Source organism: Podarcis muralis, chromosome 7, assembly GCF_964188315.1.
Source record: "Podarcis muralis chromosome 7, rPodMur119.hap1.1, whole genome shotgun sequence".
Classification (NCBI taxonomy): domain Eukaryota; kingdom Metazoa; phylum Chordata; class Lepidosauria; order Squamata; family Lacertidae; genus Podarcis; species Podarcis muralis.
Genome location: NC_135661.1, coordinates 1,314,628 through 1,327,827, shown reverse-complemented (window position 1 = coordinate 1,327,827; position 13,200 = coordinate 1,314,628). Strand labels below are relative to the sequence as shown.

Genomic DNA, 13,200 nt, shown 5'->3' with positions numbered 1-13,200 from the left:
TTCACAACACCAAGTATACGAAGCACAAAATAAATAATAAGAATAATCACTGCACAAAATTCATAATAAAAATATCAGAACATAATATAAATTAAATAAAAACATACTAAAAATAGCCACAAGACCAGTGTATGCACACTAATAAACAATACAAGAGCCCTGAAACAACACTCCAGCCCACAAATACAAAATCTAAATCAACGTAACACATTTAACAACCATTTAAAACAACCCCCCCTTCTTGAAGAAGGCTGATATATTAGATTTAGAAGGTTGGAATACGAGGTTTGGATGGCACGCCTACCTAACATACAACAAAGTGGCAGTGCATAAGGACTTTTAAAATCATATACAGTGGTACCTCGCAAGAGGAATGCCTCGCAAGACAAAAAACTCGCTAGACGAAAGGTTTTTCCGTTTTCGAGTTGCCTCGCAAGACGATTTTCCCTATGGGCTTGCTTATGATTTTGGGTTGGGGTGTTTGGGATTGGTTCTGGGTTTTAATTTCTGTGTGGTGGGTGGCTGGGTGCTTTTGAATTTTTTGGATTTGAAGCACATCACTGATTTCTTTTTCTTTTTCTGAGTTTACGAAGGTAAGAGCTGTGCTGCCATGGGACCCAAGAAGACTGCTGCTGCGGTGGCCGGCGAGAGGAAGAAGGAGAAGGTGACGCTGGAAATGAAGAAGGAGATCATCCGGAAGCACGACGGCGGAATGCGTGTGACGGACATCGCCAGGGAGTACGGGAGGAATCCATCAACCATCGGGACCATCCTGAAGATGAGGGAGAAGATCCTGGCGACTGATGCAGCCAAGGGAGTCACCAGGATCGTGAAGAACCGCCCAGCTGTTCTGGAGGAGGTCGAGAAGTTGCTGCTCATCTGGATAGAAGAGAAGCAGCGTGCAGGGGACACAGTGTCTGAGGCCGTCATTTGTGAGAAGGCCAAGGCCTTGCACGCTGACCTCATCCGGGAACAGCCAGGAACCTCAGGCGAGCCAGAAGTCTTCAAGGCAAGCAGAGGTTGGTTTGAACGGTTCAAGACAAGATCTGGCATCCACAGCGTGGTCAGGCATGGAGAGGCTGCCAGTTCTGATGTTCCTGCGGCTGAAGACTTTGCAGCGGACTTCCTGGAGGTTGTGTCCTCCAAAGAACTGAGGGACATTTGTCAGAAGTGGAAAGATGTGCAGGCTTTTGCACAGTGGCACCACCCTGACAAGGACCTGACACGTGACCTTGCGAACACTTTTGATACGAGGGTCATGTCGTCTTTCAGGGAGGTGCTGAAAAGGCGGATGAAGCAGCAGACTATGGACAGGTTCTTGAGCAAGAAGCAAAGAGTGGAAGAGGAGCCTTCTTCGAGTGGTCCCCCAGAGTCTTAGAAAATGTACTGTACACTTTGTTGATTTTTAAATGTTTTTCTGTCATGTTTATAAAGTTAATTTATTTTCCCTTCAATTTTTGAACTGCTCTTTACAGTATGTGTGACTTTAAAGAGCAGTTAATAAACTGTTGTTGTACCAAATTTGGCTTTGTTTGGACTTTTTTTGACCATAGGAACGCATTAATTGATTTTCAATGCATTCCTATGGGATTTCGTGATTCGCAAGACGAAAAATTCGCTAGACGACAAAACTTGCGGAACGAATTAATTTCGTCTTGCGGGGCACCACTGTAGTAAGAATTTCATTATACAAGGTCTGGGATAAGTACTACAGACTATTAGAGCCCAAAATACCCTGGTGGGCATCCCCAGTGGAGATGATAACGGTAAAAAAGACAAACATGGGCACAAATTGGGCAACTTACCAACAATTAATAAAGGTAGAACAGGGCCAATTAAAAATCAAATTGTATGAAGAAATTAAACAGTATTGTAACGGCTGGATTCAATATCACCAAATAGTGCATATACTTAATCAGGATAAGAAAATTGGTTTTGGAGAAAAGAAGTCATTCTTACAAAAGGAATTAGTACAAATTAATAAAAAGACCCTATCTAGGATGTATGATCTACTTTTGGAATGGGAACTCAAGGATGAGATGCTAAAGGACGTTATGATAAAGTGGGCGCAGGATTTTGGCCACAACATAATGTTAGCTGTGGAAATTTGACATCAAGTTCACAGCATGTTATACAACAAGGGAGAATCTAATGAAAATGATCTACCGGTGGTACCTAACCCCTGCCCCATGGAATCGCCAAAAATCTATAAGCAAAAAACCAATGTGTGCTGGAGATGTAACACCGAGATAGGAACAATGTACCATATATGGTGGGGTGTAAGGAGATAAAAAGCTTTTGGAACAAAGTTCATGAAGAAATCATTAAGGTTTTTAAAAAAATCATTGAACAAGAAACCAGAAGCGTATGTTGCAAGCATAAAATTTTGATTCTTAAGATTTTAGGCTCTTCTAGCCTTAACAATTTAAGCATTATTAGGATACATGGTTAGACATAAAGCATATAATCTTGATTCTTAAGATTTTAGGCACTTCTAGCCTTAACAATTTAAGCATTATTATCAGTATTTATGGTTATACATAAAAGGTAAAGGTAAAACTCTTCCAGGTGGCCTTGCCACATTCCCCCCTTTCAAGCTTAGAAACAAGTCACAGTTGTTTCTCCAGCTTGACTCTCATGTTGAACCCCGGTATAGACAACTGTGCCTCTCAAGGGGATCTCTTCAGGGGGCATTTCACGAATTAGTCAAGCATACTCATGCTCTTCTTCTGCCGGGGGGGGGGGGGCAGGGCTCGGTATATGGCCATGGTGTGGGTTTCAGTGAGATTCTTAATGCTTCGGGCCACCATTCCTCTGACTAGAGATATGCAGCAAGGGGTGATGCAAAGAAGTATTAAGAAGACTAATCCTCCTACCGCAATGGCGGTCAAAAGGCTCTGTAACCATCCTACTCCTGGGACCCAAGACCACATCCATTCCCAAGGATTCTGACTGGGTTGGTTATCATTTATAAGGGCCTGTAATTTTGGCAACTCGTCCTCAATAGTGTTGTTGAGGTCATGAAACTTCACTCTGCAGTTGCCTTCCGGGACTATTTTACAAAAACCTCCTGATTTGGCAAGGAGATAGTCAAGAGCAAGTCTATTAGCTGCTGCTATCTGGTTCAAATCCTCAATCTCGGACTGCAACTGTGGGAGGATATGTGTAGTGGCATTGATGGCTTTCTCCAACCTGCATGTTAGGGCAAATAGTGCTTCACGATTTTGTTCAGCCAGAACTCCCGGATGTATGCCGATGGTGAGGATGCTAACGAAGCCTCCACCAACAGCACCCACAGAGCGGGCCAGGAAAATCTCATCACTGCACTGTTCCCCTTGGACTTCTCTCCTCTTTCTGTTTCTAAGAGAGGGTAGAGGAAGAAAAGCCTCCACAGTCACAGGGAAAGTAAAGGCACCCATTCCCACACACTGATAATTACCAGGGTGGTAATCAGTGGTTAGTCCATTATACAAGAACCAAAGATTGGGGTCCTTGATCAGCCAGCCAGAACAGATGGATCCCTGTCCGGTGAAGTTGACTGTATATTGGGGAAAGTATGGATACAGATCTGAGGATGTGGTGTTGCTTTGGTAAGAGGCGTTGAAGCAACCCCACAACCAAAACTTAGCAGTGCACTGTGTGTAATTTCCCAGCCAACCTTTATGTTGGTGGTGCTGGACATGCGGCCAACCTTTCCAGGTTGCTTCAGGTTAAGAACGGACCTCCAGAATGAATTAAGTACTTAACCCAAGGTACCACTGTAATGGAATTTATATACCCTCCTATACCCCGGGGTCTCAGGGCAGTTCACAGAATAAAATCAAGATATAAAACCATAAAAGACATAATAAAAACAAAAACCCAATAGCCCCCCTCAAAAAGAAAAAAAACCACTTAAAAAGGGGATAGGATGCAAATCAGATCAACCAAAGCCTTGGTTAAAAAGGAACGTGATTAGGAGTATGCACAATTCTAGTCCAGGGATCAGCAAACTTTTTCAGAAGGGGGCCAGTCCACTGTCCCTCAGACCTTGTGGGGGGCCTGACTATATTTTGGGGGAAAATGCGAACGAATTCCTATGCCCCACAAATAACCCAGAGATGCATTTTAAATAAAAGGACACATTCAACTCATGTAAAAACACGCTGGTTCCCGGACCGTCCGTGGGCCGGATTGAGAAGGCGATTGGGCTGGATCCGGCCCCCGGATCTTAGTTTGCCTACCCATCTTCTAGTCCTTCTTTGATACCCCAAGATTCCAGAGTACTGATTCTAGTCAATAACCCAAGATTCTAGTCCAAACTTTGTGTCATAAATTCACCCCCAGCGGCAGCTTAAGAAGACAGCTTAAGGACATAAAGTGGCCTGGATGAGGCCCATCTAGTCCAGCACCCTGTTTCCACAGTGGGAAGCCCCCAGGCAGCTTGACTCCTGTGGTTTCCAGCAACAGGCAATTGCTTCTCCCAAAGAATGCTGGAACTGTAGTTTGCTAAGGGGTGCTGGGGATTGCAGATGGTAAGGGTTATGTATGTACTGAAGTTCTCACCCTGGGCCAGCAGGGGGATACTGTAGATAGTTTTCACTCAGGTCCACATATGGGATTGAGAGTGACATTCAGTGATTGGATAGTTACAGAGAGTGTTTATATTTTATTCTCGGTTTTTTCCCTTGCCAAATATATTTAGAAATACCTTTTAGCCATGTGTTGAAACAACCTGTCTAGCCAATCACCGGAATCAATTGAAACAGAATAACATTCTTGGCAATACAGTTATCTTTATAGTCGACACTACCTAGTAGTGAAAGATCCATTCTGCTCCAAATTTGCAAATTTAATATCTTCTCGAAAAGACCCTGATGTTGGGAAAGATGGAGGGCACAAGGAGAAGGGGACGACAGAGGATGAGATGGCTGGACAGTGTTCTTGAAGCTATGAACATGAGTTTGACCAAGCTGCGGGAGGCAGTGGAAGACAGGAGTGCCTGGCGTGCTCTGGTCCATGGGGTCACAAAGAGTCAGACATGACTAAACAACAACAATATCTTCCCAGGTTTTCAAATAATTATCTTTAAACAAATTTATATTGTTTGCTGTTGCCCATACACCTAAATACTTAACCCATGGCTGTGATGGCAGCCTACATTTAAAGCATGGGCTTCACCCAAAAAATTCTGGGAACAGTAGTTTAAGGGTGCTAGGAATTATAGTTGCATGTGGGGTAAACTTCTGTTTTGGGGATTCTTTTGGGGTAGCTTTTGGGACTTTTTTGTTCAGAGGAAAAGTGAGGAAGAGAGGCCACATTGATAGAAGCTTATAAAACGATGCACAGTTCGGAGGAGGTGGAAAGAGAAGTTTTTCTCCTCCTCTCACAACATCATGGTCATCTAGCGAAGCTGAATGTGGGAAGAGTCAGGGCAGAGATAAAGAAATGCTTTTTCACACAGCTGTGGAACCGTTAAACTATGGAACTCACTGCCACAGGAGGCAGTGACGGCCACCAACTTGGATGGCTTTAAGAGAGGACCAGACAGGTACATGGAGGAGAAAGCTATTGATGACTTAACCACCATTCTGGCAATGCTTTGCTTCCACGGTCAAAGGCAGTCAGTCATGCTTCTCAATGCCGGTCACTAGGAACTAGAGGAAGGAAGTGGTCTTGTGCCCTGGTCTTATTTGTGCGCTTAAGCAAGACAAAGGAGATAGTGTTGGACTTTCGGAGGAAGAGAGAACTAGCCCCGCTGTACATTGGGGAGGGCTGTATGGAGAGAGTCTCTTCCTTTAAATTCCTGGGAGTTTATCTCAGTGAAGACCTTACTTGGAAAATCAATATAACCCAGCTGGTTAAGAAGGCCCAACGGAGACTCCATCTCCTCAGTGCATTGCGAAAGAATGATGTCAATCAACATTTGATTGTCCTTTCATACTGCAACATGGTGTGGTACGTTGGTTTGACATCAACTGATAGGAGGTGCCTACAGAGGGTGGTGAATACAGCACAAGATAAACTGCTTCTGGTGCAACAGGACACCGTGATGGAAACCAGAGTGCATGGAACCGCCGTTTACCTTCCCGCCGGAGCGGTACCTATTTATCTACTTGCGCTGGCGTGCTTTTGAACTGTTGGGTTGGCAAATCCCAAAAGGACCTTAAAAGAGGGGCCAGAGGGAGACTGCACCTGGAAGACAAAGGATTGTGCAAAATTTGGGTTAATACTCAATAATGCAATGTAACAGACATCACGTATTTTGAGGGCGCTGAGACTTTCGGCTTCCGTTCAGGTTGAAAGAAAAAGTTTATAGCCAAGTTAAGGCGGGTGGTGCTGTGGTCTAAACCACTGAGCCTTTTGGGCTTGCCGATCAGGTCGGTGGTTCGAATCCCCACCATGGGGTGAGCTCCCGTTGTTCGGTCTCAGCTCCTGCCAACCTAGCGGTTCGAAAGCACACCCAAAAGTGCAAGTAGATAAATAGGTACCGCTCCAGCGGGAAGGTAAACGGCATTTCCGTGTGCTGCTCTGGTTTCGCCAGAAGCTGCTTAGTCATGCTGGCCACATGACCCGGAAAAACTGCGGACAAAGATCGGCTCCCTCGGCCAGTAAAGCGAGATGAGCATCGCAACCCCAGAGTCGTCTGCAACTGGACTTAACTGTCAGGCATTCTTTACCTTTTTTTACAAAAAAAGGTAAAAAATGGATTAGAAAAATGTAATTAGATGGGGGGGGGCAGAGTCCAAGGGATCTAAGCGATCACTGAAGTGTAGAAATTGAAAATGATGTGAATGTATAAGAATGTTTAAAAACAAAATAAAACATTTTTTTAAAAAAAGTTTATAGCCCTTCTTATTTTATTTATATTTCATGAAGTTTATATACCCTAAGCCTCAAAACGGATTATTACAGACTAGCACGAAGTGCTTGGAATTTTTAAAAAACAAACAAAAAGAGATGTGTTTATAAATGGATAGCATCATTTGTGAGTTTGGACCAGCCACCCCAAAAATCAGGCAAAGTCGTGCTGAAGTCACGCTTCCATCTGGCATGTTGGTTCAAAAAGGCACCCAAACATTGACGTCAATCCTCAGGAACTCTTGTATTATCTCAAGATGCCGCTGAACCTGTGCCCCCAAACAGGCCTAAGCCATGCAAAAGTGATTCTTCTGTCCACCATCTTGTTGCAAAATGGCGCCCGGCGCCCATGTGTTTCTGCCCCACAAGTCCCAATGGACACCAGCCATGGGTGATTTTTTGGGGGGGGACCACGTTACCATAACTCCCTGCATTCACCATGCTGTGCCCAGCCACACTGCTACAACGTGAGTCCCTAGTAAGTCCCAAGCTCTTCCTCTGGTTCTTTTTTAAAAGGCAAGTCAACGTAGGCATCAACTACATTTTATTTCATTTTGATTTCACTTCTCTCCTTCCCTTTACAAGCATTTTAAATACTTCCCCCTCCCCTGCAAGAGAAAACGAGAAGACGCAGGAAGAAGACCACGATCCTGCGACTATATAATAAAATAAAATAAAAACAAAATAAATAGCCGGCCACACACTGCGGCTCCCCAGAGGAGGGCAGTTGCGTCGCAGGCGGCTGTGCTCATCCTGATTTTCTGCAACTCCCGTTCTGAACTAGAGGCTTGTGAAGCCATCAGTCCCATTGATCAGAGGGTGCGCACTGAAGCAGCAGCTGAAAGCTTTCTTTTTTAGAGTGCAACCCAGAAACATGGGGGTGGGCCAGACAGAGATTTGGGGTTGGGGTGGGGATAAGGATTTCTAGCTGCCATTAGTATAAGGGGAAAAGGGATTGTAATAACCCAAGAAGGGCTCAAAAACATCCTCAGAGTCTTTTGGATCAGAAGGGAGATGTGCCTGTCTTAACCGGCCTCCCGCTTTGAAGGCAATGGGGGGAAATTCAGCCAACGGCGCCCCCTAGAGGAGTGTCTGGGCCACTGTGGTTCCAACCTCGCATCCCTAAGGTTTTTGACTATGCTGCCAGCCAAATCTGGGAGGCTGCGTGCCTTTTCTCAACTTTCAAGGTTCTGCCGGACAGTTCAAGAGCGTGTGCACGTCTTCCAAGACCTGCCAGAGGCAGCTGTCCAGGGGGAAGTCGTTGTCCACCAAGTTGACCAGGTAATAGTTGTCGTGCATGTACTGGAGGATCATGCGAGAGGGGGACTCCTCTTCGTACAGCTTGGCCCACTGCTCAATCCACAGGGCAAAGGCCTCATCCTGTCCGAGGGGGGCAGAGAGAGAGAAGCAGGTCACACTTAAAAACAATTTGAGGTGGGGGTGGGAGTGCAGGAGGAACTATGGGAAACGAATTATTATTATTATTATTTATTGAATTTATAATTTATATACCGCCCTATACCCGGGGGTCTCAGGGTGGTCCACAGAATAAAATCAAGATGTAAAATCACAAAACACATAATAAAAAACAAAAACTACCCGTCCATACATCATACCTACATCACAGAAAAGGCGGTCTACAATTTAAATGTTGGACTACAGAAATTTAAAATTCAGTACCAAATTATCTAAGGTTGTTCACCAAAGCCAGACTAAACGTCTTTCCTTCTGCAGTGTTGGATGGCAGGTTGAGAGGAGTTCCCTACCAGGACAGACTTTGCTCATGTGCTCAAGACATCGATTCTATAAAACATATTTTGCTGCAAAACATGAGCAAGCCAAGGCTGAACTGATATTACCCTTGCTGGTACCTTTCCTGGGAAAATCAGAGGCTCATTATGTCAGGTTCCTATTGGAAGACCGGACAAACGCTAGAACATTAGCAGTGGCCAAGTTTTTATCGGTGGTTGCAAGAACCAATGATCCCTGTCTTTAAGTCTGAACAAAATGCTTGTTTAACCTGGAGGTAGGCTGTCTGAATTGTGCATTGCTTTGTAACAATTTGTTGGGTCTCTGGACCGTAATAAAGAAAAAAAAAATCAATGCTAAAAGCAGTTCAAAACAATTTACAGTCACAGCGATCTGCTATGACCTGAAAAACGTGTCTCTTGGATCATAGAATCATAGAGTTGTAAGGGACCCGAGGGTCATCTAGTCCAACCCCCTGCAAGGCAGGAATCTCAGCTCAAGCATCCATGGCAGATGCCCATCCAACTCCTTTCCTGCAACTTGAAGCAACTGGTTTGAATCCTACCTTCCAGAGCAGGAGGAAACAAGCTTGCTCCATCCTCCATGTGACAGCCATCTTTGAAGATGGCTACCATATCTCCTCTCAGTCTCCTCTTTTGCAGGCTAAACATCCCCAGCTCCTTCAACCGTTCCTCACAAGGCTTAGCTTTTGGATCATCCTAGTTGCCCTCCTCTGCACCCGCGAAGCCAAAGTGGTGGTGTCTTCAGCCTGTGATGGGAGCAATACAATGAAGGTGCATGATCCAGGGGGCACGACTCTAAATCCGGCCCTACTTACCTGCCAGTTGGGCCTCGCTTGCATCTTCCTGCTTGGCCTCCACGTATAGGGGCCTCTGTTCGACATCTGCGGACGGCACTTCCTCAGAGACATCTGCGGCGGCCTCCTCAAATCCCACCTGCAACATCAGGAAGGAACCCTGTCAGGACAGAGCAACAGGGCAAGGAGGGAGAGGCCTGGGCGGAAAACCCAGAGCCTCCCTCAAACCCCACCCTGAAGCCATCACCCAGCCATACCCTCCAACGTTCCTTAGATGAAAAGAGGGGCATTTGTCACTCCCCACTCAACTGAGCCTCCTCATCCCCAACCCCCATTTTTGTTCCCCATCCCATCCCAGCAGAGCATTTCCACCACGACCACACCAATGGGATGCAGCACAAACGCCCTCCTGAGAAAAACCCTTCATCCCGGCTTTCTTTTTTGGTCAATTGACAAAAAGAGAAGCACACGCCAATGAATACATTTTAGAAAGGGGCAAGATTAGATGCAGACGCACAAATCACTTTTTTTCAAATACAGCAGTTTTTGAAACGTAATCCGTTCCTGAAGACTGTTCGACTTCCAAAACGTTCGACAGCCGAGGCGCAATGGGCGTGAAATCCCTTGAAAAAATGGAGAAATGTGACTCGGAAGCCGTTTGACTTTGAAACGAAAAGAATTGCTTCCGAGTTTTCGGGGTTCCGAATCGTTCAGCATCCGATACGCTCGAAAACTGAGGTTTCACTGTCCAAAAATCAAGATTCCTTGTGCTCTGCTCCACTCCCCCTTTCTTCTTTCCCAGCTAAATATTTCTTTCTTTCTTCTTGTCCTCTGCCTCCCCCTCAGAGCTGGCGCGTCAAACAGGGCCTTAATGGTGGTGGCCTCTCCTCCCCACCCGCTATCTAGCAGCCGCTAGCAGCTGCCCAAGGGAGGAAGCTGGTAGCAGCGGCCGTGGAGAGGCCATGGAGAGGCAACAGGATGCCCTCTCACAGCCGCCGCAGCCGCCATGGCTTGGGACAAGGGCCAGCTCATACTATTCCCCGATCTCGGCACTGGCAGCGGAATTAGGGACAGTCCAGGATCAAATCAGAAGCTGGGATGGCTTTCATAATTCCAGAACTGTCATTGGAGACAAGGGACACTTGGGGAGTATGCCTAGAAGAGCACAGGAATCATAGAGTTGGAAGGGATCCTGAGGATCATCTAGTCCAACCCCTTGCAACGCAGGAATCTTTTGCCCCCAAAACGGGACTTGAACCCGCAACCCTGAGATTAAGTGTTTCCCTGAGTGAGCTAGGGGCATAGAATTGGACTTCCCCTCCTTAATCAGCATGAAACGGACAGGCTTCGCTCTCTTGGTTAACAGCCCAGGGAGTGGCAGGATCAGCCCCACAGGAGCCCCCCAGCAACACAGCCCCAAGGCGCATGTGAGCTCCTGCCCCTCAGCTTCCCGTTGCGCCTGGAGGTCTTCCTCGGCCAGGGCCACTGCCTGGGAGCAGCTCTCAGGCCCGGCCTCCCTGACCCAGCCCTGGACCTCGGGCGGCAGGATAGCCAGGAACTGCTCCAGGACCAGCAGTTCCAGAATCTGCTCCTTGGTGTGCCGGTCCACTTTTAACCACCCACGGCAGAGCTCCTGGAGGCGGCCATAGGCCTCGCCCCTCGGCCTCCTGGTAGCAGAAGCGGCGGAAGTGCTGCTGCTGCCGCTGCTTCTCCTGGGCGGTGGTGTCCCCGCGCAAGATGGCCGCCTTCACTTTCCCATAATCCTCTCTGTCGCTGGCCTCCAGGCTGCCAAAGGCCCACTCGGCCCCTCCTCGGAGGGCTGGCAGCAGCCTGGCCGCCCACTCTCCCTTGGGCCACTGGCAGGCCTCGGCCACCCGCTCAAAGGAGGCCAGAAAGCCCTTGGCATCGTCCCATGGGGCCGCCTCGCCGATCCGGGCAGAGGAGACTCCATTGTCTTCAGGAACTCCTTGTTTTTAAATTGTATTTGTTTTTATATTGGGTGTTAGCTGCCCTGAGACCGGTCTTGGCTGGGGAGGGCGGGGTATAAATAAATATTATTATTATTATTATTATTATTATTATCTCCTGTGGAGGGGAGTTCCAGAGGTTAGCGATACGCTGCTATGCGCTTTGGTCTCCGATGCTCTGCAGAAGCCCCCCCCCCCCATCACCCAGGAATTGTAGGAGGCTCAAGCAGGCAGGCCCCCTTCGTTTTAGGAGGCTCCCTGCCCCATGCCGTCCCCCTGTTCTACCGCCCCTCCCCAGTACCCCATAGAAAAGCGCTGTCCACGTACCCTTTGACCCAGCTTGCTCAAAGAGTTTGCTTCTTCTGGAAGGGGGAAACCAGCAGCAGAGAGACCCCTGCCTGCTACCCAGAGGAGGGAGAGCGATTGCAAAAGAGGGTCTTTTTTCCTCCTCCAGCAATTCCCTGCCTCTCCGCCTCCATGCCCCAGTCTAGCACACTGTCCTCCTGTCTTCTCCTCCTCTCCTTCTTTCCTCCTCCTTTTATGCCAGCTGCAAAAGAAATTCAAAACCAAGGCCCACCCCCTAACCAGGGAGGAAAAACCCTTCCTGGCTTTCACAAGCCGGCCTCCCTCCTGCAACTCTAGCCATTGCAGCTCTGTGGGTTCTTCAGCTGCACAAATCCTTGCAGAATCGCAGCATTGGAAGGGACCCGAGGGTCATCTAGTCCAACCCCCTGCAATGCAGGAATTTTTCACCCGACATGGGGCTGGAACCCACGTCCCTGAGATTCAGAGTCTCATGCTCTGCCATCTGAGCTATCTTAGGTGCAGCCTTATTAGAAACGGTGCATTATTATTATTATTATTATTATTATTATTATTATTATTATTATTATATTGGTCCGAATATAAGCTGCACTCCCCCCCCCCCCCCAATTCTGACCTTGAAAAGTTAAAGTGTGGCTTAAATTTGCGACCTTACAAAAACTGCCTTTTACGATATTGCTGCTGAAACAGACATACGGTAAAAGGGAACAAAAAAAAGTTTTATTGCCGATTTGCGAGCTTGAGACTTCATTTGCCATTTACGGGTGTGAGTGCCTGCGGCATTGTAGCAGCTGAATAGTGATTTGCGATTTTAGCGATTGTACGGTAACTTTTGTGGGCTTGCAAGATCAAAGGCTTAAATTGGCTCGGAGTTACACTTGTACCTGTGGCAGCAATTTTCAGCCTGTAACCCAATTTTAAGGGAGTGGCTTATATTTGGGTATTATCTTTTTTTCTCTCCCCCCCCCCTTGAATTTTAAAGGTGCGGCTTATTTGTGGGTGCGGCTTATATTCGGGCCAATACGGCATTCTGTTGTGATTCTCTGCTGCAGACTAGCTAAGCAAGGTGTCTTAGATCTGAGTCTAATACACTAGAAAAATTCCGTGCGTTCATGTAAACCAAAAAACCAAACCAAAAACTTGGGACATTATGCCAAATTTCAAAAATCCGCCCGGGCAACAATTTTAATCAGGAAAATAGAGGATGTGACAGGAAAACGAGGACACATGGCAACCAGGCCACCTGAAAAAGGTCAGATGGAAAAGCGATCCAACTCTCTCTAGCCAGGAGTAAAACTCTTCCCTCCTCCTCCTCCGCCTGATCCTTCTGGACAGTTTCTCTCCCCCCTTCAAGTCCCCCCTCTCTGCCTTTGTGGCACAAAGAGCAGCAGGGCTAGAGTCTAGCTGCACAGAAGAGACTCTTCACCCCCCATGAAAGACTAGTCCCCACCCTCCTGTCTCGTGCTCTGCCAAATCAGACACCTCAAAAGGAAAAGAAGACGG

The 13,200-nt window shown here is 47.0% G+C and overlaps 1 protein-coding gene across 1 annotated transcript in view; it reads left to right on the top strand.

The window, feature by feature from the left end:
- Window positions 1–10,737: 10,737 nt before the first annotated feature.
- Window positions 10,738–13,200, top strand: part of LOC144328285 (methylenetetrahydrofolate reductase (NADPH)-like) — a 12,607-nt gene continuing 10,144 nt past the window's right edge. The window contains exon 1 of the mRNA XM_077930929.1: window positions 10,738–10,833. Within this exon, the coding sequence (XP_077787055.1) occupies window positions 10,738–10,833 (96 nt within the window). The remainder of the gene's footprint in view (window positions 10,834–13,200) is intronic.